We start from the raw sequence: 27,218 nt of genomic DNA on the forward strand, positions 1-27,218 counted from the left end.
CATGTTATAATTTGCAAAATTAAATTACCATTTGCAACGTCGTATTCGGTATTCTCTTCTAAAAACGAATATGGGTCTGCAGATGATCTGCACCATCCAACACGTTGACTGTTCCAGACAGTTGTGATTATTTAACATTTGTATCTCAAATTTAATCCTTTTGAAACTAAAATAAAATAGGAAAATTGAGCTAACTAGCCGCTTTACAAATACACCAACCAAAATTAGCCCTCCTTTCAAAATGCAATATCCAGTAGCCTTTTTTTTTACGAAAATATTCTCTATATTGTGCCAATATTATATTAATATTATATCGATAATGTATTAATACTGTATCGAATAACGAGAGTGTTTTAGTCAAAGAAGGTCTGTAAAGATTTCAATTCGAGGACTATTTTTGGTTAGAGAGTTTGTAAAAGGGCCTACTAAGCCCAATGGCCCAATAGAAAAGATAGAAACGAAAAGTAAAAACCCGGAATCCAAACTCGGCGGGTAACCCGAAATCTTTGCAGCAAAGTTTCCGATTGATGAAAATTGGTCTCAACTAATCTGAGCTCGATGGGGGAGGCAGCCATGGAAATTGAAGATTGACTCGGTCTTATCAAAAATCGATCATCCACAATTCACAATTTTCCTGTGAGCGAATGGAGCCTCCTTCTTTCCAAGAAGCTCCGCGCTGCGACGTCTGCAAATGCAGCTTCAACGCTTTCAGGCGACGGGTACTCATCTCTCTCTCTCTACATTTTTTTTTTCTTTATTTCAGTAGGTAATGGAATTTGATTGATTTAGGAGTATCCTTTTACCTAATTTGTCTTTCCCATCGAATCCAGAGGGACCCCATTACTTAATTTCCACTGCCATGGCTTCCCATGCTTTATTGGGATCTCAAAGTTTTGTGTGTTTGTTGAAATTTTCTCAATTGGGTACGATCAGAGCTCAAAATTTGATATTTATGGCCATGATGCTTCTTTTATGATGATCTAAAACTGGTTTTTTTTCTTCTTCCAATTGGGATTATTGATTGATCATCTTGCTGCAAGCTACAAGCTTTGAATCCGACTTAAGCATTAAGCGTTTATTGCTTGTGATTGTCGTAAGCAACTTATATGTCGGAAATCGATATCAGGGAGACCGAGTTTTTTTTTAGAGTTAATGAACCTAAATGCTTATAACTGAAGTTACTATTTTTGGAGTAGTTTCTTCAGTGCAATTAATGTGCCTTAGTTTATCATTTATGCAGCATCATTGCCGGTCATGTGGGCGGACATTGTGCCATGAACACTCGGCAAACCAAATGGTATGTTTGTTTTCCTTAAAGCTTTGTTTATCTTTGCAGTAAAGTTTCCAGTTGATGAACTTTTAATGAGTGATCATGTTTTTTGCAATCTCAGGCTTTACCACAGTTTGGCGTTTATTCACCCGTTAGAGTTTGCAGTGAATGTTTCAATGACTCCTCTCGGTAAATTACTCCTCATTGAACATTCTAGAATACGCATACTTCTATACATGCTTGTTCAGTTGTATATCATATCTGTTTTGGCATTTTTCCTTCTTCCATTCCGTTCTAATTCTAAATATATTTTGTCTGTGATGTTTTGCTGTCACTACTAGAGTTGATCACTGCCTGCAGCTTAAGGCTCTTGAAATCCTATTTTTAATGAAAACTTAATTGATCTTGGTGAGCTAAGCTTGCGAATTAGTCAACCAATTTAAGTAGTCAACTAGAAATAGAAACTCGAGGGAAGTTGCCACAGATGACAACTCCCGGTAGAAAGCTACAGTTCAGGTTACATCTTGCCTTGGTTCTAAAGGTGGCATTTCTTTCTTTCATTAAACATTCAAGGGCTACTCGTCTGTTAAGTGGTTGGTAATAAAGTATTACTAGGCCTTCAGGGTTAGCTGTAATGGAATCATGGAAAGGAAATCCCCTTTCAATGTTTGGGTTTGTCCAGGAGTGATGGTGCTTTAGTGGCAATAATTGGCTAACGGACCTGAGAAGGATCATTCAGGTGTACTAGTTTGTTAATTATATTTACATATGGAGACTCATGGCATGCCTTCCCCTAGTGTGTGTAGTTGTTCATATACACTTGTACTTCTTACTCTTTCCTTTTGCCGTACTGCTCAAAAAGTATGCTTAGTGAATAATACTGAGCACTTTCCAAGCCTCCACCTTATTTCTGTGTTCCATTCTGATATTGTTATCTTTCTTATTTATGCCTACATATACCAACCCACGCCAAATTGCTATGGTTGGGACATCTTGTCCTTTGCTCTTCTTCTCTCAATTATTTTTTCTTTTATTTTCTCTGAAGGAAATGAAAAATCTTTTCTACTATTGGTCATTTTGGAATTTCTTTTTGCACAGAACTACCAAAGGTGACGGACAAGCTTCTTCAGATGGAGTTGATGGTGTAACAGCTTCAGTTTCTAGATTGGACATTGATGCAGATGTAGATTCAAAGGCTGAACCAACTGTACAGTATCAGCCTGTGTCAGCCAATTCAGACTGCAAGTGTGGAATGCCTTTATGTATTTGTGAAGCGCCAGCGCCATCCGTGGATGCGGCTCCCTTGCAGGTATAATTTTTCCAATTTACGTTTCTTCTGCACCTTGTATTTGCCTCAAGGTCATATTTTTGCTTGTTGCAGAGCAAAACCATATCCACCTCTGCCCCTCGGCCGACTCCAAAACCGAAGAAGACAGAAACCGCTTTAAAACCCAAAGCTTCCACGTCTAATAGCAAGCAGAGGTTGGTTGCCTCTAGGTTTTTGCCTGCCATATCTTTTAACTCCTGGCCTGATATAATGGATAATTGTTGAATCTTGATTTACTCTGCGATTTCTGTGTGATGAGGTCACAATGTAGACATGCAGTTCTGTTCGGAAATTGTAGCCATTCTATAGTGGCCATTTCATCCATTTGTTTCTGTAAACTTTAATTCATTGATTTTGGTAAACAATAATGTTTTTGCTTTATGCTTAACTGTAAACTGGCAATGTGGGATGTTGGTCCCAAAGTACACTGTTTATGGTCTGTAATTATTTGTATAAACTTTGCAGTTCTGTCTTCAATCTTGGCCAAGCGAACAACGGAATTTCTGATAAAACCCAGACAGATTATGAAGCCAGTGGGGAGGTATAACTTCAAGTTTTCTATTTAATCACCAAAGGTACAATCATGCAGAAGAAATTTATTTGCTCTAGATTATGACTTCTTTATGTGCATTTTTAGGGCATGAGAGAAGCTATAAAGAATAGTGACGTTGCTGCCGTCAAGAAGCTTCTGAGTGAGGTATTAACATTAGAGTAAAATTAATATCTAGAAAGTGGATTTTATGAAGCACTCTCATTTTGGCAGGGTGTTGATGCGAATTACCATGACAAGCAAGGACTTTCTTTGCTACATTTAGTATGATCTCTCTCTCTCTCTCTCTCTCTCTCTGTTTGATGGCCGTAGTTGTCTGTGCATGTATCAATAGTTTCAGGGCTTAAACTTCTTTTTGCAACACTAATGTCAGGCAGCAGTCTTTAATCAGACTGAGATAGTTTTTGCCCTCATGGACGGTGGAGCACGCCTGGACTACAAGAATGCACAGGGTAATTTTTCCTCAGTTTTCTTAGAATTTAAATTGTTGTTGAACTTTATTTGGTAAGGTAGCTAATAAAGATAGCCAAGGCATGAGTGGGGAATGTCCTGTTGACATAAATTTTTGTGTTTGAATGGTCGAATTGTGCTTCAGTTAGTTTTGTATCCATCTGGTTGTTTCTTTTGGTGAACCTCTCCTATCATCTGCCCAAAAGCTAGGAAATGAATTGTGGTGATAATAAGAGCAATTTTGCTTCTGGAATACAAGACACCGCCATGAGTTGTCTTACCTCTTCCATAAAGGTGCATGTCTTACCAGCGTGGAGCTTACCCCCATGGAAGTGGGGTGCGTGCAGTGGGTACCTGTTTAGATGAAGTAACATAAGTATCAATGTTGTTTTCTAGAGTCATAGATGAAAGAAAAGTAATATAAATATCAATGTTGTTCTGTTGAGCCATAGACGAACTTTTTTTTTCTGCTCACATTTGGATAATAGCCGAGAACACTTTCGTAGCTAGTAGGCAACTTTTGTTCACATATTGCATCACTTGGTCACTTCTTGACTGGCTCCTTCTTACGCACAGGGGAAACACCATTGGACTGTGCTCCCGCCACGCTCCAATACAAAATGCGACAGAAGATGGAAGAAGATAAAAGAGCGTGAGAACTGCAAGTCTGCGGCTAAGCTATTGTGCATCCAAAGACTGATGTATAACCATTTTTAAGATACGTGTGCAACTCATTTGTTTCCGCTCGAGAAGATTTTTTGACAAACTACCTTATGGGTGTTTCTGTTATATATGACACACGTGGCAAAGGACACGCAATGCTATATTTTTGGAATGTCAATAAGAGTTTCCTCCGATGGCATCGGAAATATCATCTTCTGTTTGTGATAGGGAAGAAGGGGAATGACGCTATTACCTTATCCTGGATTTTGATGCGAATTGTGCAATAAAGTTTTTGCTTTTGTGGTTTATGGTGTTTGCTGAAAGGTAATATGGCATCATCCACTTAAACTTTTTCTTTGGTAAGTGGCTTTAGTCAACTTTTGTATTGAGGACGTAAGCAATAAAGCAACGGTCATATGTGGGGTGCGTTCTTATCGCTAATCACGGTGAAAAGTAATGGGAGATTTGGAAGAATTGTTGTACCTTGGTGGAATGTGACTAGGATTTGGTGCATCAAGGGTGGCAACTACACATGCAAATTGCAATGGGTCATGCCCACGTATCATGAAAAAGCTATTTATCAAAAGAAAAAAAAGCTATCCACTTGTGTATTCTAGAAGTTCAATAGTAGAGTGCAAATGACACAAGAAAATGAGATGTAAGAACGGTTGTCAGCTATTGATGTAAGTGAAATCTTATAACGCATTAATGATTGATAGTTCATGTCGTTGTTTTAAGTGGGTATTAAAATGCATCGGCAGATGACTGTCATCTATGTCATCAGTGACAATTGTACACACAATCGCTTGTATGATTGTCTGTGGTCAATCTAACTAGGTTTCATAAGCTATCAACTGCTAGCTACCAACTATATACATGTGAGCGATTATAATGGTTATTAACTATTGATGTAAATATCCATCAATGGCTAACTAACAACCATGTTAATATAAGTTAATCCCACAACACATGAGTGAGTTGACACGCGGAGGACAATTGGCAACCCATCTCATAACACAATTGGCCATCATAATAGGTACATAAACAAGGGACGAAATTAAAAGAAAAAAGTTAGTTGTAATCTTATGATCAGATCCACGTGCTTAACCTTTAATGATGATGCATTACAGAACTTATACACTAATAGTCTAATTCCACATGCTAATCTTTCTACTTAATCAACAAAACAAAACATAATTAAGCGTATTTAAAACCATTGATCCACCGACCTCTGCAACTGACTCAGAAACGCACAAATAAATCAACCAATAACAAATTAAACGACAACGGTGACGAGTCAGTCGTTCACAAAGCAAAAAAGCAATCAGACCCCACAGGGGGCTCCACACGCATGACCCTCCACTTCACAAACGCAGACCCACGTCTTTAAAAGCAGCCGGATGCCATTGAGAACTTCCCCTTTTCCTCTTCCTTCCTCCTCCTCCTCCGTTTTTCTTCTCTTCTTCCTCTGCTTGCTCTGCATTTCTCTTTTGATATGGTTTCTTCGCTGCTCGCATTTGCTCCGATGGGTTTCTTCGTCGTCGACAACGCGTCCTCATCGGGCTTGATACTGAGCCACGTACTGTACAAAGCGGCCTTTGTAATTGCTTTGATGAGATGCGTTGTGTTCTGGGCGCTCAGACTCAGGCAAACACTCTCCTCCTCCTCCGCCTCCGGTTCCTCCGCCGCGGAGCAGGGTTTTGATTTCCTACAGGCGGAGTACGATAAAGAATCTTGCTCCCGTTCCTCCTGTGCTTCTACCCAATTGATCAGGGACTGTCTGATTCAGACCACCTTCGAGGAAGTCACAAAGCGGAGACGGAATTACGGAAGCAACGGCGGCGGCGATTGCGACACGTGCGCGGTGTGCTTGTGCCAGCTGGAGATGGGGGACGAGGTGAGGGAGATGCGGAACTGCTGCCACGTGTTCCACACCGAGTGCATCGACAGGTGGCTGGAGTACAATGATCGTCATCATCACCATCACGACGAGGATAATCACAAGACTTGCCCGCTCTGCAGGACTCCATTGCTGACGTCATCGCAGATACAGAGCCTGAGCTGGGATCACAGCAGATCGCAGCCCAGTTGGGCTGTTCAGAGACTGCTATACCTTTTCGGGGATGATCTGGTGTTGTGATCTGAAGAACTGTAATTTTACATTATAGAGCCATTTTGGTTAAGCGAGGAGTTACTGTGTAAATTCTAAAATGTGATTCTTGATTAGTCCAAATTGATAAATAAATAGATATTTGTGAATTATATCGTGAGTTAAGTGAGTTGATTAAGTCGGTGCGCTTTCGGTCTTAACTCGGTTTTAATCCAGCTGGATAGATAGTAATATATTATTTTTCACTCAAGTTCAAATTGAAATAAATTGTTAAAATATTGTTTTGTCAAAATTTGACTTAATTTGAGTTAGAGTATCATTTCATAAAAAATGAGTTAATTTTGGGCTAGGCTATGGGATGATTTTGCAATGTAATGGATCCTTTATATACCAGAGCCCAAGAATGATCAAGTGACTATTCTCATACTGTTACATATTGATTTGGTTTGATTCGGTTATGGTGTAATATATAATTTAGTAACAGTCAGTTTAGTTTGATTCGGTTGCAGTGTAATATATGATTTTACCAAATTAAAGTTGTTAGTCATGTTTTCTTAGTTACTTAATGATCAACAATCAATAATCACATGTTCTTGGTTTTGATATCAAAATGTGAAGATGAAAACACTAATATGGAATTCAATAGTGTGTTATCATGTATTTTTTGATCTCTTGGTGATGAGGAAAACTTATTTTTAACCTGCGTAGAACATGTAACAAATTTTTTAGTAAAAATAACATTAATATGTGCAGTTTGCTTTGATTAACCGATGATTTTTAAAAATTAGAATCACACAACACACTGATCTTTGGGTTGGTTCGGTATTGTAAACCAAATTTACAAAAAAAAAAAAAAAAAAAAAAAAACCACCAAACTGTTTTGTTTAGCCCAATCTCCTAGGTAATCATATTGATGTACTTAAGAAGTTAGAGAACGAGATTTGACGTAACAGGAAAGTTGCTCAATTGTGACCGAAAGTTCACGAGTTCGAGTCGTGGAAACAAACTCTTTACAAAGTAGGGGTAATATTGCGTAAGATAAATGTTATTCCAAAGCAGGGAAGCCTTGTTGGCTTGTGGTTGCTTTAAAAAAATTACATTTTACCATGAAAAAAATAACTAAAGTCCAACACATTGGCAACATTTTTAGAAGTATGCTATTCACACACCATTTTTTACTTTTCACACTCTTCTTATTAATTTTTGTCATTTTATATTCTTCAATTTATCTGATCCAACGCCCGAAAATTAGAAGGGTATATGAGAAGTAAAAGGAATGTGTGATATTACACCCCAATTTTTATAAAGAGTAAATTGTAGCAATTGCCTCTCAACTTTAATTAAATTTGAGCAATGATTCCTTAACTCATCAAAATGTGGAGATATATAGTCATTTTCGTTAATTTTGTCAAAATAAGTTATGTTGTAACAACCATTGCTACAATAGGGATCCCTTAACTCATCAAAATGTGTAGTTATAGTATTTTTTGTTAACTTCGTCATAATTTTGTCAAAATGAGTTATGTTGAAAGGACCATTGCTACAATTGAGTTAAAATTGAGAGACCATTGCTCCAATTGGGTTAAAGTTGAGGGACTATTTCTCCAATTGAATTAAAGTTGAGGGAACAATGATAATTGATATTTCGTTGAGGGACTATAGCTGTACGTTTTGATAAGTTAAGGGACCAATGATAATAGATTTTTAGTTGAGAGACAGTTACTCTAATTGAGTTAAAGTTAAAGAACCATTACTATAATTTACTCTTTTATAAACTAGTATTTTAATTTGGCAAGGAAAAACATTGCTTTTTTCAAAAATAACCCGGTCTCTCCTAAACCGATCACTAGAAGGAACGACCCGAAGAATAATTTTCCAAATTCCAAAGGGTCAAAATCGAAATATGACCTGAACCGAAATCTGAATCAACAGCTTCCATTTCTAGTTGCGCGAATTCTCAAAAGACCCAAACCCGCCGTGGCAAAGCTCCGGGTCCCCGCAGCTCCGCTCCAGTAGAACAAGACCAGTAAACCAAACCAATACCAGCAGCGGATAGTCCAAAACGACGACGCATTAGATCTCGAGTATACATTCGCTGTTTGCTCGACTAGCTTCGCCTTCATCCCAATTACCAGATCTCTGTTTCTCCGCTCTCACCTCGCTCGCCCGTCTAAACGACGACGTCTTCGCATATGTGATCGTCTTCAACAGTCAATTCGAACAAGGTAATGTACAATTCTCTCTCTCTCTCTCTCTCTCTCTCTATATTTCTCTATCATTCGATCTTCGATTACCGTTGCAATTGATGTGTAATGGATCTTGGTATGATCCGAATTTCAGGCGTATTTTTCTGGATAATTTTCGGAGATGGCGGGCGGCGCGGCTGGCGGTTTTGTGACGAGAGCTTTCGAGTCTATGCTGAAGGAGTGCTCTCCTAAGAAGCATGCAGATCTTCAGAAGGCTATTCAGGCTTATTTAGGTTTCATTCTGATTCCCTTATGAATACACTTATGCATACACATTGCGTATTCGCATGTATTTTTCGGACTTTGGATGATCCGGTGTTCAGTTTGGTTTCGAGATTGTTGAATTGTTTGTTTTTTGTATTTTTAGTGTGAAATGCAGTATTTAGAGTTAGATGAAATCAAATTTTGTTGATGATTGCTTTGCGGGTTGGCGTATGTCAGTATAATGCACGATTTTGTAGCGTCAGTGTGTTTGCAGCGTCTGGGAATGGTTGAATACTCAAATATCTATTTAGGTGTTTGTAGCGTCAGTGTGTTTGCTCCCTAATTTTTCTAAAGCTTGGCAGATGGGAAAACCAAAGCCTTTAGTTAGTTTGTCTTGTTGACAAATGTTACTTCTGTTTATGAATGATCTTTCTTCCATTCAGTATCGGTGATTAATTTCAGTTATCTCTCTCTCTCTCTCTCTCTCTCTCTCTCTCTCTCTCTCTCTCTCACTCGTGTTTTTGTGTCTCTTTAGATAGTACGAAAGAGGTCAACCAGACTCAACAAACCGAACCAAGTGAGAAGAATCAAGCTACAACTTCAGCTGACGATGGAAGGTCTGTATTTGTAGTTCAATTATTAATTCATTTTTCTGCCCCATACTCTATTCCTCCTTTTAATAAGCGGATTTGTAGAATTTTTTTATTATGTTTTTATGGGATTAATGACATGATCAGATGTATAGGTCCACTATTTTTGACTTTTGGAATTACTGCTGTTTTGTAGTTCTCCTGAAACAGAAGGTGAAGCTGCAAAAACTGATACAGAACCAGGTCAGTCTCAAACTGAGGAGGCAGAGTCCGTTGCCAAGCCGGCGATCACCACCACAACTATTTCAACTGTCCTAGCAAAGGCCGGGAACACCTTAGAAGGAGCTCAGGCAGAGCTTGTTTTGAATCCCCTACGACTTGCGTTGGAGACAAAGAACTTGAAAGTCCTAGAACCTGCTCTGGATTGCCTTCATGTATGAATTTTCATTTCTTGATTTGCAGATTTAACATTACGTGCTTTCAAGATATTGATATATTACGGAATCCTTACACAAGGCATCAAGAAATTCATTGTTCTATCACAGTGTCTGCATTCTTAAATGATTAGCCATTTGTTTGTGCTATCATTACATATAGCTGTAGATTTCTATAATTCGTAATACGTGCACCTACCTTGTAGTAGCTAACTAGTACTTCAAATTTCATAAGCACAGAAACTCATTGCATATGATCATTTAGAGGGAGATCCTGGTCTAGATGATGGTAAAAGTGCACTGCTGTTCACGGACCTTCTGAACATGGTTTGCAGTTGCATTGACAACTCATCACCTGATAGGTATGTGCCATGTGCATTGGTTGTTTCCCCTCAATATATGTGGCTTGTTATTCTTACTTATTTTGAGAAATGATGTGCAGTACCGTTCTGCAAGTGTTGAAAGTTCTTCTTACTGCCGTGGCATCCACGAAGTTCAGAGGTAAGTTGTCGGGGATTCTTGGCTATCAAGTATCAAGTATAATTTTTCTGGTTTAGTATATGACTTTTATAGTCTGCTCCTAGTTGGGCCTTTTATCCAAGTAAATGTACTCATGTGTACTACGGTACTGGGTCCTTTCTCCGTAATATTCGTCATTAGTAAGTGCATATGGTTGCTTGCTTTGTAGTCAAGCATATACATATAGCTTAAATGTTGTCAATCTGTGCATATGCATTTTGGTTCTGGTTCATTGTGCCTTTTCTTTGCTGCAATTTTAGTGTGAAAAATTATTCTTTTTATTTGAAACTGGTTCAAATGCAGTACATGGGGAACCTTTGCTGGGAGTTATCAGAGTGTGCTACAATATTGCTCTGCACAGGTAATTTTACATTTGTATAAAGGATCTCATTATCAAGTTCAAGCAGTGCTAATGAAAGTTTGGGCTTGTAGCAAGAGTCCCATAAACCAAGCAACGTCAAAGGCAATGCTTACGCAGATGGTCAGCATCATATTCAGGAGAATGGAGACTGATCCGGTATGGATTTGAATCCTTCAGTTCTGTATGCCTTTATCTGTAGTCTCTCGTACAACTGTACAGGAGAGGCATACATTTGAGTTGTTTTACCCTTTATTCTAGAAAGTTTGTGATTTCTTGCAGGGACTTGAGGTTGCATCATCTGGTTCCGGTGGACATATAGAAGCCATTTCAGGACAAACTTCAAATACTGAAGGCGAAGAAACTTCCTCAGAAGGACAAAGTGAGAAAGAAATGACTTTAGGAGATCAACTTAACCAGGTCAAAGATACACCCATTGCATCTGTTGAGGAACTTCATAATCTTGCTGGCGGTGCTGACATCAAGGTACATGTTTTTCTTTAATTATCTATGTTCTCAAGAATTTAGCAGTCTAATCTGTGTTTTCCACAATTTACTATGTATCCCCATTCTGGCTATTTTGTTTCTTTCTACTAAGATTGTCCTTGCTATTTTGTTTAGGGCTTAGAGGCTGTTCTGGACAAAGCTGTGCATCATGAAGATGGTAAAAAGATAACCAGGTTTGGATATGATTTTATTGTTTAAGATATCTCTTTCTTTGATTCAATATACACCAAATGATTTTACATCGGACTGCTCATAACTGCATTGGAATTTTTTTAGAGGGATTGACCTCGAGAGCATGACTATAGTTCAACGTGATGCCTTACTGGTTTTCCGCACCCTTTGCAAGGTTGGCATTTTGATCAATGTTTTCTATCTGTTGACTGAAATTCCTAGCCTCCATGAATCTTAAATCTGTTGTTTGTAGATGGGGATGAAGGAAGACAACAATGAAGTTACGTTGAAGACGAGGATTTTATCTCTTGAGCTGTTGCAGGTTATATTCGTGATTTAATTTGTTCTTGTATGCGCTTGCTTTATCGATGGAGGCTTAACTGAAAAAACAGGCAATATTGTTAAGTAATCGAGAGTAGTATTTAAAAGACATGGAAGGAAAGCGAGTGATTTGGGAATGCCGAATTTGATTTTTTTATACGCTTAAGGAGCATTCTTATATTTATGTGCAGTGTTTTATGAATAATGTAATTAATTCTATGGTATTTCAGGGTTTATTGGAAGGGGTTGGCCATCCATTTACTAGGAACTTCCATTTTATTGACTCGGTGAAAGCATACCTTTCATATGCTTTGTTGCGGGCTTCAGTTTCCCAGTCTCCTGTCATATTTCAGGTTTACATTTATCTTTCTTTCCTCCAATTTTAATGGAATATGCTATGAGATTAGTGCTTCTGATTATAGGTTTCCTTCCTGCAGTATGCAACTGGAATTTTTTTAGTGCTATTGTTGCGATTCAGAGAAAGCCTCAAGGTAGGTGTATGATTTAACAAATAGATACAAAGGTTACCTTGATATATTCAGTTCCTTACGCCAACAAATTTTATTCAGGGTGAAATAGGCATCTTCTTTCCCTTGATAGTTCTACGATCACTGGATGGCTTGGAATTTCCAATTAGCCAGAAATTAAGCGTTCTTAGGTATGTTGGCTTTTCTGGTTGTTACATGTGTAGTATTATGCGCATGTTATTCTCATTAATAGTTGGTGGCATTCACTTTCAACACGTCTTAGGAGAACCTTATGATTTCGTTTTTTTTTATCTGGTCTTCTAATGAGGTTTTGATTTGCAGGATGGTTGAAAAAGTTTGCAAGGATCCTCAGATGCTTGTTGACATATTTGTGAACTATGATTGTGATCTTGAGGCACCAAACTTGTTTGAGCGTATGGTACGATTTTGCATACTGTTTCACATTCTGTTTCACATTCTGTTTCTATCCGTTTTTTTTTCTTTCTTGTTCATCTAATACATCTGCAATGTTTTCTGTTTTCTGACTGTTACTATAGGTTACAAGTCTATCCAGAATTTCTCAAGGGACTCAAAACACAGATCCAAATACGGTTGCTGTATCACAGGCAACCTCAATTAAAGGTTCATCTCTTCAGGTAGGTTTACCAACTTACTCCTTTCCTAGATTCATCAAATGTTTATTCCTGCTAGATATTCATTGGTGTTACCAGAGGTTGCTGGATGACTGCTTTTTCCTTGACCTTGCCAGTGTCTCGTGAATGTGCTTAAATCACTAGTTGATTGGGAAAAGTCACGTGGAGAATCAGAAAACCAGAGTAATAAGACTCGGTCTCTAGATGGAGAAGCTAAAGAGTCTGTTGATGTAACCAGTAACTTTGAGAAGGCAAAAGCTCATAAATCTACATTGGAAGCTGCCATCTCTGAGGTAATTAGTCTGCATCAAATTTCTTAACTCGATTAACCTGGATAATATATATTTTCATATAACTATTATGTTTTTCCGATAATCTGTTGCTACTCTGGAACTGATTTGGAAGATTAATAATAATGCAGTTCAATAGGCAACCAGTAAAGGGTGTAGAATTTCTGAAATCCAATAAATTGGTGGAAAATACACCCAGTTCAGTTGCCCAATTTTTGAGAAGTACTCCCAGTCTGGACAAGGTGGAAGCTCTGTTCTATATATGTTGCTTTTCTACAATGATACAGACTTCTTAGTACTTAAATGATTTTTTTTTGTCAGGCTATGATTGGGGAATATTTGGGTCACCATGAAGAATTTCCCCTTGCTGTGATGCATGCTTATGTAGATTCCATGAAGTTTTCAGGAATGAAGTTTGACACTGCAATTCGTGAACTTCTTAAAGGATTCAGACTTCCAGGGGAAGCTCAAAAGATAGATCGCATCATGGAAAAATTTGCAGAAAGGTATTGGGGGTGTCTGTGAATGTTTTGTTGCTGTCTGTTTCCTTAATTTTCTGTGTATAAATGTACGTTGAGTATGCTTGCATGGTCAAGCATATGATTCTAACATGTAATCCACGAAAATGTGTAAAATCCATTCTAGTGAGATTATATGCCATTTTTATTGCTGGACAGTGACGTTGTTGAATGTATTGCATGTGCAGATATTGTGCAGATAATCCAGGTCTTTTCAAAAATGCAGACACTGCATACATTTTAGCATATGCGGTTATAATGTTGAATACTGATGCGCATAATCCAATGGTGTGGCCTAAAATGTCCAAGTCGGATTTTATACGCATGAATGCTGTGGATGACGCAGAAGAGTGTGCTCCAACTGAACTTCTGGAAGAAATCTATGATTCAATTGTTAAAGAAGAGATAAAGATGAAAGATGAGACTGCTGGTCTTGAGAAAAGTGGAAAATATAAGCCAGAAGGTGAAGAGAGAGGCCGCCTTGTCAGTATCCTTAATCTGGCTCTTCCCAGAAGTGCTTTGTCCGTTGACACTAAGTCTGAAAGTGAAGCTATCATTAAGAAAACACAAGCTATATTTCGGAATCAAGGAGCAAAAAGAGGGGTCTTCTATACTACACAACAATTAGAGCTAGTAAGGCCTATGGTTGAAGCTGTGGGATGGCCTTTGCTTGCTACTTTTTCTGTTACAATGGAGGAGGGTGAGAATAAGTCGAGGGTTGTTCTCTGTATGGAGGGCTTTAAAGCTGGAATACACATTACACATGTTCTTGGAATGAATACTATGCGCTATGCCTTTTTAACATCTTTGGTCAGGTAAGTAGTCTTGTCTTTTCTTCTGCCAAATGTTTCTGTATTTCTACATCTATTTAATTTGTTGTTACTCTTTTGACACACATTTTGACACCCATTTTATAGGCCCAATATGTAATATATTTCAACGATCCAACTTGTCTATATTTCAATTCATCATTCATAGATCATCCTTGCAAAAAGTTAGACAAATCCAAAACCATTAACGCATTCATTGTAGTGAAGAAAATGGACAAATACAGTTCTACAAACAAAAATGTAAAATGACTACCATTGAATCCAAGGTCATATGGTTTCGGCTTTGGGTGATTTTTGGCACATATGATCTTTGAGGGAAGACCTAAAATAAAGACGGTTGGATCATTGAAATATATTATGGAGTGGGCTCAACGAAAGTGTGTCCCCTGATCCGTACCTTGTATATATATTTAGTGTGAAAATATGTATTTTGACCTGGAAAGAATTGTGTTGTGTATCACAGTTTTGAAATTGATGCAAAAACAAAATTCATGATAATGCTAATTGAGCTTTGGATTTTGGTTCTCAGATTTACTTTCTTGCATGCTCCGAAGGAAATGCGTAGTAAAAATGTGGAAGCACTGCGAACTCTACTCTCTTTTTGTGACTTAGAGACTGGCACCCTTAGAGATACATGGAATGCAGTTTTAGAATGTGTTTCTCGGCTTGAGTTCATTACTTCAACTCCTTCTATATCAGCAACAGTCATGCAAGGATCAAACCAAATCTCCAAAGATGCTCTTCTTCAATCTTTAAGAGAGTTGGCTGGAAAACCTTCTGAACAAGTATTTGTGAATAGTGTTCAGCTTCCTAGTGATTCTGTAGTGGAGTTCTTCACTGCACTCTGTGGTGTATCAGCTGAAGAACTAAAACAAACTCCAGCTCGTGTGTTTAGCTTGCAAAAACTTGTTGAGATCAGCTACTACAACATGGCCCGTATACGCATGGTATGTTTTTAACAAGCGAAACCTCTATTTTTTTTCGTGTAAGTTAGATGGTGAATCTTGTTAAGTCTGTTGCTGGTAGTCATGTGATGCTCTATAGTAATAGTAAATTGGTTAATGCCCTTTATTGAGATTGGATCCGTGGGATGCCCTTTGCACCTTTGGATTAAGCAATAGAAGGTACCCCTGTCTCATCCCATAAAATTCCCCATTTCTTGTTGGGGTTGCATTCTATCCTTTGTTTTTTGTACAATTATCAGTTTCTTTATGCAACAGAACAAGTTGGCACAATGGGTCAATGTTCTTAAATGTTAACTGTGGGCCACATGCTTATTAAAATCTAAAACTTATCAGCTACCATGGCAAGCTTAAGGAAAATCAGGATGTTCTTTGTCCTTTATTCCATTTATTTTAGTTTCACATTATAAGATGAACCCCAGCCTACTATCTTGGAGCCAGTGGGGTCAATATTTGATTGGTTCTTTTTGTTGGATAACCCCTATTTACCCTGTGATTGGTTCTGGTATTGTTTGATTGGTCCATAGATTAAGCTCACTCCTTGATTTGGTCACTTCAGGCATTTCTATGCATGCATGATTACATTCTGTAGTTCAGTTCGTATTTGAAGTTGTTCACTAAGGAAATTGAATCATGACATGTGAGTATGACTTAGCATAAGGTGTCTGCATGAAGATAACCATCATTAACTGCATGTCATGAAGTATTATTTTGTTTTGTGCTTTGGTTGTTTTTAATTAATCCATATTTTGACTGTCTAATAATGTCTTACAGGTCTGGGCTAGAATATGGTCTGTTTTGGCAAACCACTTTATTTCAGCTGGGAGTCATCGTGATGAAAAAATTGCTATGTATGCAATAGATTCTCTGAGGCAGCTTGGTATGAAGTATCTGGAGCGAGCGGAACTTGCCAATTTCACATTCCAAAATGACATTCTGAAACCTTTTGTTGTTCTTATGCGCAATAGTCGAAGTGAAACCATAAGGAGCTTAATAGTTGATTGCATTGTTCAGGTATGTGGACATAATATACTTTCCCGATTGCACTTCTTTCTTCTTATTTATTTTTTCAATATACAACTATCCTGCTAGACTGCTACAAATAAAATTGATTCTTTTGCCTTTTTACAGATGATAAAATCCAAAGTAGGGAGCATCAAGTCTGGATGGCGTAGTGTTTTCATGATTTTTACAGCTGCTGCAGATGATGAATTGGAATCAATCGTTGAGAGTGCATTTGAAAATGTTGAACAGGGTAACAATTTCCTTTACATTTCTTCATTGCATATTGATGTTTTTACTCATCTTCACAATTTTTGTATTATCTAATACGGTGAAATTTGCAGTTATCTTGGAACACTTCGATCAAGTAGTTGGAGATTGTTTCATGGACTGTGTCAACTGTCTTATCAGGTTTGCTAATAATAGAACTTCACACCGTATAAGTTTGAAGGCTATTGCACTTTTGCGCATATGTGAGGATCGTCTGGCAGAGGTTTGTTAGTCTATTTTTGCTTGCTGCATGTTGAACCTATCATTTGTGTACTAATACATAACATTTCCTCTTTGTGAATGCCTTTTCATTCATTGCATGTTGCTTTCACATATTTCCTTCAGTATTTGTCTTTGGCAGATACCATAAATATCCTGAACTATGTTAGTAGCAAATTGAATCCATAGAAGTTTAGGCGAAGTTTATAAATTGGAATAATTGGGTTTGATAATTTATATTACATAATACTCCAATTAGCTTTGTGAGATTGTCAGTATGACATGACAACAGATGGAAGTCCTAGACAGAACTTGTTCAAATGGTTAAGAAAAAAGAAGAAAGAAAAAGGGTTAAGTAGCTTTTTAATTTATTTTATTGATAGTCTGGTGACTGGCTATTTAGCCAAAAAAAAAAAAAAAAAAAAAAACTCTGCACTGTTCTTGGGCTTCTTTGCTGTGGGTGGTGTGGTTGTTGTGGGTTCATGTCTTTATATATGGTGTCTTCCAACTTGCTTGTATTGATAGCTTGTCACGTTGCTATTGAGATCTCTGCGTTTAACGCTGGTCAATTTATTTCAGGGTCTTATACCTGGTGGTGCTTTGAGGCCTCTTGATGTAAATATGGATACAAGTTTTGATGTGACCGAACATTATTGGTTCCCGATGCTGGCTGGTCTGTCTGATCTGACATCGGATCCAAGACCAGAGGTCAGAAGCTGTGCACTTGAAGTTTTGTTTGATCTACTGAATGAGAGAGGTACCAAGTTCTCATCAACATTTTGGGAGAGCATTTTTCATCGGGTCTTGTTTCCCATATTTGATCACGTGAGACATGCTGGAAAGGAAAGCTTGGTTTCTTCTGATGATGAATGGTTCCGTGAAACAAGCATTCACTCGCTGCAGTTGCTTTGCAACCTTTTCAACACATTTTATAAGGTAGTTTTAGCTAAATACGAGATGTATAAGTTGTATTGGTAAAAAAAATAATGCAGAGTGGTATTATCATATCTTTGCTTCTGGTGGTAAAAATTTAGTGCATTTTGAAGTTGGTGTTCCAAAGATTAGGGTAAATGTGGAAGTATTTCGTTTGTGCAGGAGGTATGTTTCATGTTGCCACCCCTACTCGGTCTACTTTTGGATTGTGCCAAAAAGACTGATCAAACAGTAGTTTCATTATCTCTGGGTGCGCTAGTACATCTCATTGAAGTTGGAGGACATCAATTTAGTGAGAGTGACTGGGATACATTGTTGAAAAGCATAAGGTCTGAATCTCTTATTATTTGGTAATATTTTATGGTTGTTCTAACCTCTAATACTAATCATTTTATTATTGTCATCAGAGATGCTTTGTACACAACGCAACCACTTGAACTGCTAAACGCTTTGGGATTTGAGAATCTGAAGAACAATAATAGGGTGCTAACTGGAGACCTAGAGGTCAATTCAGGTGATAGCCCTTCCATAAAGTCTGATTATGACGGAGTGGATAGCCGTCAATTTGATGTCAGTGATAATGGAAGAAATCCAAATGCATCAGTGTTGGCCAAACAAAACTCGGGGTTGCAAATGAACATGGATGGATCTGAAGGTCAGGTTTTTAAGATGTGTTTATGGTAGTTTGCATTTATTGAAAAATACTTTCTAATTACCGATTACTACAATTTATTTCCTCTATTAATAGAACCTAGAGAGTCAATATTTGTCCTAAAACTATGATTGATGGAGCTAAGCTTTACTGTAGGCCTTCCATCACCATCGGGAAGTGCTTCAAAATCTGCTGAAGCTGGAAGCCTCCAACGGAGTCAAACAATAGGTCAAAGAATCATGGACAATCTGTTTCTCAGAAATCTTTCTAAGCCTAAGGCTATTCCATCCGATGCTTCAGTACCATCTTCTCCAATTAGGGTATGCTGTAGCAGGATATTAATTCCTACAGGATTTATTGTTCATTCTGTTAGGTCACAGGGCATCCAGATTTAGTGGGTATTCGACATGTATATATGCTTCCATATTTTCATGCGTGTATGATGTGTTTGATTCTTATGCTGCATTAGGCACCTGAGGCTGTCGAACCTGATATCAGAGATGTGGAGGAGAGTTCACTGTTGGGAACTTGTAGGAGCAAATGCATCACTCAACTTTTACTGCTTGGCGCCATTGACAGCATTCAGGTTTGGATTTTGAATTTGTTTGGGGGGTGCCATATTGTTACCATTGGTTTCTGTAAAAAAGTCTCCAGGAACTGTCTTCCTAATAAAATCGCTTGCAATTTGTAGAAGAAATACTGGAGCAAGTTGAATGCACCACAAAAGATTGCTATTATGGACATATTGCTGTCTGCATTGGAGTTCGCTGCTTCCTATAATTCATATACCAATCTCAGAACACGCATGCACCAAATTCCTGATGAGAGGTAGGATGAAACCTTGTGCACACATTATTTTCTGTTGCTGTAGAATTTTCTCCTTGAGGACGATAGTTTGTTGGACAAAAGAACATAGTTTGTGACTATTTCATCTTTTGGACAGGCCACCTCTGAATCTTCTTCGCCAAGAATTAGCAGGAACTGTCATATATCTGGAGATCTTACAGAAAGCAACCTCTGGGGTTAGTGCCGACAAAGAGGGAGAAACTGATGGTGAAGAGAAAGTCGAAGGATTAGCAGAAGAGAAACTGGTGTCTTTCTGTGAACAGGTACTCAGGGAGGCATCTGATCTGCAGTCCGGTTCTGGCGAGACTACTAATATGGATATTCATCGGGTTCTGGAGTTACGATCTCCGATAATTATCAAGGTATAATTTGAAACCCCAATTTGATTGGTTTGGTGGATTCACCTCATTGTGCTTGTTGATGGACAATATTTTACGGGATCAGTTTCCCATGAGTTTCGAATATTTGCAGTGTTAACCGATGATAATTTCCTCATTGTTTTGGTCTTTCAGGTGCTTAAAGGCATGTGCTTTATGAACCAACAAATTTTCAGAAGGCATCTGAGAGACTTCTATCCGTTGCTTACAAAACTCGTATGCTGTGATCAGGTAAACTGAGTTTGACACTCTCTTACAAAATTTAATTACTAATTAGAGATTCAGGATATGTTCCGGGAAAACTTATATTTGCTCGATTCGTTCAGATGGATGTTCGCGGAGCTCTTGGTGATTTATTCAGGGCACAATTGAAAGCACTTCTGCCATAAGCTATTTTTCCGGTGTTGCCACTTTGATGAGTCCCGGCAGAAATGATTTTCGACATCACCGCTTTAAACGCCGACGGTCTAATTTTGTTCAGCTGATATTCTTTCTCCCTTGCCTATAAAATTTTCATTTTACGCAGTAAATTTTGTTGTAATGGTCCTAATGTAGAGTTAAAGTGAGAGGAAAGAGTGAACATAATTTGTTTTGAATCGGCCTCTTATTGTTTCAAATCATCTCCTTTTCTGTTGTGTAATTTTAAGTAACAATGATTAGTAGATATTATTCGAAATCAAAATGATTAATAGATGTTATTAATTACAAATTCATTGTTTATTTATTTATTTTGAATGGCTAAGAATTGTTAAAAGTGCTTCTAGGTATAAAAGCATTTTAACAGCTTGTTGGGAAGTGTGTTGAAAATGGTTGAAAATCCTTCTGGCAAAAATGTTTTGGAACTAATACTCAGTAAAAGTGCAAGTGAATTTTGAAAAAACACTTAAATTTTTTTATGCAAGAAGCACATAATTCAATGCTTTTGGAATCCACTTGAATTTTTAATAAATTTAGAGGTATTTGTTGATTTGCCCTTTGAACTTGTATACAGTTGTCAAATTTTCTCTTGAACTTTAATTTTAGCAGATTATCTCTTTGAACTTTTTTAATTAGTCAATTTCCCTATTGAACTTTAACTCTAGCTGATTAACCCTTGTGAACCCACTTGAATTAAATGCTTTTAGTCATTTAGAATTTGACTTTAGCTAATTACTCCTCCTGAATTAAATGCTTATGGAACCCACTTGAATTTTCAATAAATTTATTTTACAGGCTTTTAACAAAAGCACATGCAACAAAAGTGCTTATGAACAGAAGCATTTTTAAACAGTCTGGAAGCTCGTTTAAAAAGTACCTTTAAATGACTAAAAACGCTTTCAGTTATTTAAAAGTAGTTTCTTAAACGAAAAGTGAGAATAATACGAAAGGGACTTTTCCCCAAGGCTCTGTAGTCTGGGACAAAAAAAAGGCAATTCCTTCCATGTGGGTTTTTTGATTCCCATCCAGGAACTACTTGGCGCATAAAAAAACTAGGTTTACAACAAGTTCACTCTATCCCTTTCCCTCCTAGAATCCAGTTTTCCAGTTAAACATTCATCTGATTCCTTGCCTTTCCTCTCATCAACGCACATTTCCACCCAGTAGAAATACGCTCGAAAAACCGAGAAGACTGAAGTGAGGAAGGCGTAAGAAAACATGGGTTTCCGGTTCTTGTTGTTCTTGTTGCTCTGCGTTACCAGCGAAGGCGTGGTGAGAGGGGTGCTTGGTGCTGGCGGCTTGGCGTGCAACTGGGGAACCCGTTCCACGCACCCGTTGCCTCCTAAGATTGTCGTCAAGCTTTTGAAGGACAATGGCTTCAGCAAGGTGAAGCTGTTCGAAGCTGATGCCGGGGCGTTGCAAGCTCTGGGAAGGTCAGGCATCCAGGTTATGGTGGGGATACCTAATGATTTATTGGCACCACTTGCTAGTAGTGTTACTGTCGCTGAGAAATGGGTGTCTCAAAATGTATCTTCCTACATATCTAAAAACGGCGTCGATATAAGGTAAATGACTCAAAATTTTCGTTCGTATTACTCAAAATTGTAAAGGTTTCAGAGAGTACTATGTTGGCCCACCCAATATAAGGGAGTCGCACTTTTTGCGTGTGTGGTTCACCTACCGGGCTTAAGAATTTCTCCTATATTAGATATCAAATTAACATCTGAATCTACGCAGGTATGTGGCCGTGGGCAATGAACCTTTCCTCACAGCCTACAAGGACACTTTCTTGCAAACCACGTTTCCAGCACTCCAAAATATTCAAGCAGCCCTCATAAAAGCAGGGCTAGGGAGGCAAGTGAAGGTGACGATTCCCATAAACGCCGACGTTTACCAGACTGACTCCGGCCTTCCCTCCGGAGGCGACTTCCGGTCTGACATCCGCACCCTCATGATGTCCATCATGAAGTTTCTAAGCGACAACAACGGCGTTCTCACCATCAACATCTACCCTTTCCTCAGCCTCCAAGCTGACCCCGATTTTCCGAAAGAATACGCCTTCTTCAACAACACTGCGAAGCCCGTTGTCGATGGCTCGATCTCCTACACCAACGTGCTTGATGCCAACTTCGACACCTGCATTGCCGCCCTCGAAAAGAACGGCTTCTCCAAATTGCCTGTCATTGTTGGAGAAGTCGGATGGCCAACGGATGGTGACCCTAATGCCAACATACAAGACGCCCGGCGGTTCAACCAAGGCCTTCTAAACCGAATCCTTGCGGGACAAGGCACCCCAAAGAGGTCAGCTGCGCCCGACATTTACATATTTGCACTCATAGATGAAGATGCCAAGAGCGTTCAGCCCGGGAATTTCGAGAGGCATTGGGGGATGTTCAATTACGACGGATCACTCAAATACCCGTTGGACATGGGTAGCGGAAAATCTTTGGTTCCGGCGAAAGGGGTGAAGTATTTGCCTAGACAATGGTGCGTAATGTCGCCGGACGCGAGCACTATCGATCCAAATTTGGCTCAAAGTGTCAACTATGCTTGCTCCCATGCAGATTGCACAAGTCTTGGAAATGGATCTTCTTGTGGAATGCTTGATGCTAAAAGCAATGCCTCTTATGCTTTCAACATGTACTTTCAAACAATGGACCAGCGCAACGATGCCTGCAACTTCTCCGGTCTTTCAGTCATTACAAAGATGGATCCAACTCCGACTCAGAATGGTTCGTGCCGGTTCGAGATCATGATTGATCTCGCAAAGTCTCGACCGCGGTCTCCTGCTTCGCCTTCTGCTGGATTGAGAGAGCACAGCTCCTACAAAGTTGTGATAGGGTTACTTGCGCTTGTTCTAGTGTCCACATTGATCATCTAAATTTTCATCACCACTTGTATTGTATATATTTTAAGGGTTTACCACCACTTGTATATATTTTAAGGTTTACTTTGCATTGAATCGATGCTGATTGTTTTTTACCTACATTTGTGTTCTTGTCCATTTTAATCCCCTTGGTATTGAAACGATGTATTTTTAAATCAGATTAATTGATTACATTATATGATAGTTGAATTAACGATTGATTTGTTAATCGAACAAGTACGAGAGAATTTTAACAATATTAAAATGGAGGAGAAATTCTTGTATTTTGTCCATATGTTTGGGTAACGTGACTATTTGACCACACACACAAAGATCCCTTAACTCTTTTGTGTTTAGTGCACTGTACGGATATCCAAACACAAGATTTTCTCTCGATTGTAAACGTAAGGATAATACATTCGATTACAAAACAGATTTTCTAAAAGAACAATACTAATTATTGCATGTCGTAACATGTGAACTATTGAGATAAAAGAAATTGTTATTGATGTACAAAGAGAGGTAATGACAATTACAAAGTTACTAAGCATGTAGTTGATTAGGTTTTCTCTAAATAAACGTAAAATAACATCAGTTTTCATATCCGAAGCAAAGCCAAGGTTAGACTCCTTTTCTTTTCAATGGCCAAGAAAACACAAAAGGAGACGAAAGGAAAAGACAGAGATGGCCCACCGCAAGCAGAAAACGTGGACACAATCAAGACCGTCGGATTACATTGGTGTGGGTCCCATAAATGATACACACAGGAATGAAAGAAGAAGAAAGGTACTGAAGGAGGGAAGGCATCCATTTTTACAAATTAAATTTTTGTAATTTAATCGGAAATCAAGGCCGAGTTTCCACTTTAACCAATAATTAATCCTCATAAACTGAAAATTACTAAAAGGTAATTCAGAATTAAACAAAAAAGAATAATTTTTAGATTTTTTTTGCAAATTTATACGATTGGATCACAGCTCCAGAGAAACGAACGAGAGAGAGAGAGAGAGAGAGAGAGAGAGAGGAGAGAGCTTCCAATTTATTTGCTTTTATGAATATACGTGACTTGCATTCTTTGGATTCACCTTCCCAACTTCGTGCATCCCGTGGCCGACTCAGAATTTTGCAGAGGAATCTTCCCGCTACGTTTTGGGAGTTGGGCATTCCCAAATCGGCAGTTTCTAGGGTTTATGCTGCAATCTCTGTGAATGTTGGGGTTTTGGGTGTGAGGGGCATTTGGGGATCGTTATGTTGTTGTTGAAAAGGCAAGGCGTCGATCGCTTCCTCTTCGCAAGCTCAAAGCACCGACCTTTGCTCCTCCATCGCCGCCAGCAGTATACGGAGGCCATGGCGGCTGCTTTTTTGTTTAGCCATAGTGGATGCAGAGGGTTTCAAACCCAAGCTCAATGGACGCCTTCCCATTTTTCTGCGGGCCATTCTTGCAAGTCGGCTAATTTTCCGGGGAAAGCTGGAAATTTTCCTGGGAAAGTTGGGATTTTTCCTGGGAATCTGAGGAATACAAGCATTGGGTGCAATTTTGTTGTAAAGGGGTGCTTACAATCTCAGCATCATCCCCACAATCAGTCTCATAGCAATAGCATTAAGCGTCATCCCAATGCTCAGTTGGTTCGTGATCTTGAGCTGGACCTCCGCAGCTCGGATACCGTTGGATTGACCTCCACAAATGGTTGCCAGGAGTGCGGAGGCCGAGCTGGAATCCCACACCATCCTTTGACCGGTGATAAAATCGTTGTCGCGGTCGATGTGGACGAGGGTAATGTATATACATTGATTCTCTTTTTCTGTTACGATTATTATGTTGTCTTTTATATGTGCCAACTTGGGTTTGTCTTGATTTAACCAAAACGAGAGCTTGGAACTGTTTTTAGCTGATATATGGTTATTTTGTCCGAATGCTGTTTTTTATGAGCAGTATTGGGAAACTTTGTCTCGGCTCTCAACCGCTTTATTGCTGATCGTTACTCGTCCAACCATTCAGTTTCGGAGTACCATGTGTATGAGTTCTTCAAGGTATTACCTGCCAGCTAGTTGAGCCAATGAGTCTAGACTGCTACATATATAGAGTCATGCAATTATGGTTGTTTGTTTGCTTGCTTGTTTGCCATATTTTGGCATTGCAAGTTGGTATGACTCAACATTTCAAATGTTTTTAGCATTTTTCATATAATAGCGAACCTGTGAGTTGTTTACAAGTATGCTCGTAGTAGTTGGCGGTTTACTTTGTATTCTCGACTTGCAATCAATATTACATTGTGAACTGTGATTTATATTTCAGACGTTTCTTGTGTTGGAATATAGTAATATTTGCTTGCCTCATCCATTCCTCGCTCTGTTTGATTGAGTTGAGTTGAGTTGAGTTGTTACTCCAGAAATCCGAGTTCTTTAGTCTGTGGTTTAAGGTGCCAGTTCTCTTTGGTAGCAGGCTTCACGGATATATTTTTACATTTTCTGTTACCCTTTCCCTTGATACGCTTTCTTGGGAGAATATTTACATTTCCTTGAACATATCCTGATGCATCAAATTTCTTTTCTGTTACAGATATGGAACTGTTCACGTGATGAAGGTACTATAAATGTGTCCATCTTTGCATTAAATCACCAGATTCTTTTGGTTTCATGGTCAAATTTTTAATTCAGACATCTGATAAATGTTTTGAGATTGCTGCTTAAAATTTTACTTGCACTTTTTTCCTGCCATATCTTTTTTCCTTTCTTTAAAGCATAGTCACGATTGGTTACCTAATTCGTTTTGACAGCCGATTATCGTGTTCACGAATTCTTTAAAACATCATATTTCAAGACCGGGATCCATCCACTCCCAGGTGCTCAGGAGACGATTCATAAGTTATCAGATTTCTGTGACCTATCGGTTGTGACGTATGTACAATTAGCTGAGACCATTTTATTATTATGGTTATCAGAGCATTTAGTAACTTGATCTTTTGGCATCTCTGTGCTAATAGGTCTCGGCAGAATATAATTAAGGACCACACTCTTCAATGGATCGAACAACATTTTTCAGGGCTGTTTCAGGAGATTCACTTTGGCAACCACTGGGCTTTGCATGGAGAGTCCAGGCCTAAGTCAGAAATATGCAGGTATGCCCATGAACAACTTCAGATAGTTTCGAAGATGTTATGTATTTGAAACTTCTCAGTATGCATCTTTTGAAGCATTTTTCCTTCAGTTTTTAGAACCTATAAATCTGCTTTTCAAGTTTCCTGTTCCAATAATGATGCATGTTTACCTGCTTGTTGGTTTTGTCGACTACTATCTCCTCATAGGACTCAAGCATTGTCCTACTATACATAGTTAGCGACTCTCTGTTCTGATGACATGTACTTGCCAGGTCCCTGGGAGCAAAGGTTCTAATCGATGACAATCCAAGATATGCACTTGAATGTGCCGAGGTGGGGATCAGGGTTCTACTTTTTGATTATGAGAACTCGTATCCCTGGTGCAAGACCGAGTCTATTGATCAACACCCCCTGGTCACCAAGGTTCATAACTGGGAAGCAGTCGAGAAGCAGCTGATGACCATAAACAGCATAATTTCGTAGTTTTTCTTACAACCCATTACAAGATTGACCGCCAATTTGTCAAGATATGTTGAGAACACGGAGTCCTTCAGAAGGATGCTACAGAAATATCGTTGATGACGAAACTCTAGTCTTTAGAGACCGGACCAAATAGGGTTGTCCGGTGACAGTTTTAGTAGGACAATGGTGAGAAGTGATAATATCATATCATTACCCCAACTTCTGGCAACTAGCTGTCAGATTTCTGAAAGCCAACCCTGGATTGGGTTTGGTTTCTATTCCTTTTTCTCCTTATTATTCATTTAGAAGAGAATGAGGTAAAAGGAAAATTCCCAAGTTGTAAATATGGAGGATGACGAAAATTCGCGAATAATCCAAAATTTTCCATTGTTTAACTGTGTGACCTTGTTTTATTCTTTAGGTTTTGCTAGTTTTGTATTTGCCATTACTCCTGCTAGGGGTGGGTTTGAAAAACCGAAAACCGAAAAAAACTGAACCGATTGAAATGAACCCACCCCTAACTGTTGCTGTAGTTTATTAGTAGAACGACGGAGATGTTGGATTTTGCTCTAACCCTAAAATTTTGTTTTTGACAACCATGAAAATGCCTACACACTGCATTGAACTTATGAATTG

At 38.6% G+C, this 27,218-nt stretch overlaps 5 protein-coding genes across 5 annotated transcripts; all 5 read left to right on the forward strand.

The window, feature by feature from the left end:
- The first annotated feature begins 381 nt into the window (after positions 1-381).
- Positions 382-4,568, forward strand: LOC137747365 (uncharacterized). Its single transcript, XM_068487462.2, has 10 exons — positions 382-719; positions 1,241-1,297; positions 1,392-1,459; positions 2,369-2,579; positions 2,652-2,752; positions 3,063-3,138; positions 3,235-3,294; positions 3,361-3,411; positions 3,521-3,599; positions 4,174-4,568. The coding sequence occupies exons 1-10, from the start codon at positions 645-647 to the stop codon at positions 4,251-4,253; spliced, it is 858 nt and encodes a 285-aa protein (XP_068343563.2). The 5' UTR covers positions 382-644; the 3' UTR covers positions 4,254-4,568.
- Positions 4,569-5,660: 1,092 nt separating this feature from the next.
- Positions 5,661-6,522, forward strand: LOC137748681 (uncharacterized). The gene has a single exon (XM_068488852.2). It carries the CDS (start codon positions 5,756-5,758, stop codon positions 6,398-6,400), a length of 645 nt encoding a protein of 214 aa, XP_068344953.2. The 5' UTR covers positions 5,661-5,755; the 3' UTR covers positions 6,401-6,522.
- A 1,696-nt stretch (positions 6,523-8,218) lies between these two features.
- LOC137746731 (brefeldin A-inhibited guanine nucleotide-exchange protein 5) lies at positions 8,219-20,448 on the forward strand. The gene is made up of 34 exons (XM_068486733.2): positions 8,219-8,595; positions 8,711-8,849; positions 9,356-9,437; positions 9,607-9,844; positions 10,085-10,206; positions 10,287-10,345; positions 10,667-10,724; positions 10,796-10,880; positions 11,004-11,207; positions 11,343-11,401; positions 11,505-11,574; positions 11,653-11,721; positions 11,951-12,073; positions 12,158-12,211; positions 12,290-12,378; positions 12,530-12,626; positions 12,745-12,843; positions 12,957-13,133; positions 13,262-13,372; positions 13,452-13,636; positions 13,837-14,463; positions 15,008-15,425; positions 16,215-16,454; positions 16,572-16,695; positions 16,787-16,935; positions 17,511-17,867; positions 18,027-18,193; positions 18,272-18,519; positions 18,673-18,836; positions 18,986-19,102; positions 19,208-19,344; positions 19,460-19,724; positions 19,875-19,970; positions 20,066-20,448. Exons 2-34 carry the CDS (start codon positions 8,738-8,740, stop codon positions 20,126-20,128), a joined length of 5,265 nt encoding a protein of 1,754 aa, XP_068342834.2. The 5' UTR covers positions 8,219-8,595; positions 8,711-8,737; the 3' UTR covers positions 20,129-20,448.
- An 891-nt stretch (positions 20,449-21,339) lies between these two features.
- Positions 21,340-23,142, forward strand: LOC137748996 (glucan endo-1,3-beta-glucosidase 5). The gene is made up of 2 exons (XM_068489176.2): positions 21,340-21,721; positions 21,894-23,142. The coding sequence occupies exons 1-2, from the start codon at positions 21,375-21,377 to the stop codon at positions 23,035-23,037; spliced, it is 1,491 nt and encodes a 496-aa protein (XP_068345277.2). The 5' UTR covers positions 21,340-21,374; the 3' UTR covers positions 23,038-23,142.
- A 682-nt stretch (positions 23,143-23,824) lies between these two features.
- LOC137746971 (uncharacterized) lies at positions 23,825-26,977 on the forward strand. The gene is made up of 6 exons (XM_068486973.2): positions 23,825-24,796; positions 24,956-25,053; positions 25,583-25,607; positions 25,800-25,920; positions 26,007-26,141; positions 26,393-26,977. Exons 1-6 carry the CDS (start codon positions 24,271-24,273, stop codon positions 26,601-26,603), a joined length of 1,116 nt encoding a protein of 371 aa, XP_068343074.2. The 5' UTR covers positions 23,825-24,270; the 3' UTR covers positions 26,604-26,977.
- The last annotated feature ends 241 nt before the right edge of the window (positions 26,978-27,218 follow it).

The sequence above is a fragment of the Pyrus communis genome, chromosome 2 (genome assembly GCF_041283825.1).
Source record: "Pyrus communis isolate YQ-2024b chromosome 2, ASM4128382v1, whole genome shotgun sequence".
NCBI classification, from domain to species: domain Eukaryota; kingdom Viridiplantae; phylum Streptophyta; class Magnoliopsida; order Rosales; family Rosaceae; genus Pyrus; species Pyrus communis.

What these genes read in the sequence shown, in the direction of transcription:
- LOC137747365 (XM_068487462.2), top strand. Translation starts at nt 645, where the DNA reads ATGGAGCCTCCTTCTTTCCAAGAAGCTCCGCGCTGCGACGTCTGCAAA. An exon ending in TCAACGCTTTCAGGCGACGG is followed by an intron (nt 720 to 1,240) that starts GTACTCATCTCT and finishes TCATTTATGCAG; the next exon opens with CATCATTGCCGGTCATGTGG. An exon ending in GGACTACAAGAATGCACAGG is followed by an intron (nt 3,600 to 4,173) that starts GTAATTTTTCCT and finishes TCTTACGCACAG; the next exon opens with GGGAAACACCATTGGACTGT.
- LOC137748681 (XM_068488852.2), top strand. Translation starts at nt 5,756, where the DNA reads ATGGTTTCTTCGCTGCTCGCATTTGCTCCGATGGGTTTCTTCGTCGTC.
- LOC137746731 (XM_068486733.2), top strand. Translation starts at nt 8,738, where the DNA reads ATGGCGGGCGGCGCGGCTGGCGGTTTTGTGACGAGAGCTTTCGAGTCT. An exon ending in TACAATATTGCTCTGCACAG is followed by an intron (nt 10,725 to 10,795) that starts GTAATTTTACAT and finishes TTGGGCTTGTAG; the next exon opens with CAAGAGTCCCATAAACCAAG. An exon ending in GCGCCATTGACAGCATTCAG is followed by an intron (nt 19,103 to 19,207) that starts GTTTGGATTTTG and finishes TGCAATTTGTAG; the next exon opens with AAGAAATACTGGAGCAAGTT.
- LOC137748996 (XM_068489176.2), top strand. Translation starts at nt 21,375, where the DNA reads ATGGGTTTCCGGTTCTTGTTGTTCTTGTTGCTCTGCGTTACCAGCGAA. An exon ending in AAAAACGGCGTCGATATAAG is followed by an intron (nt 21,722 to 21,893) that starts GTAAATGACTCA and finishes GAATCTACGCAG; the next exon opens with GTATGTGGCCGTGGGCAATG.
- LOC137746971 (XM_068486973.2), top strand. Translation starts at nt 24,271, where the DNA reads ATGTTGTTGTTGAAAAGGCAAGGCGTCGATCGCTTCCTCTTCGCAAGC. An exon ending in CGCGGTCGATGTGGACGAGG is followed by an intron (nt 24,797 to 24,955) that starts GTAATGTATATA and finishes TTTTATGAGCAG; the next exon opens with TATTGGGAAACTTTGTCTCG. An exon ending in CCTAAGTCAGAAATATGCAG is followed by an intron (nt 26,142 to 26,392) that starts GTATGCCCATGA and finishes TGTACTTGCCAG; the next exon opens with GTCCCTGGGAGCAAAGGTTC.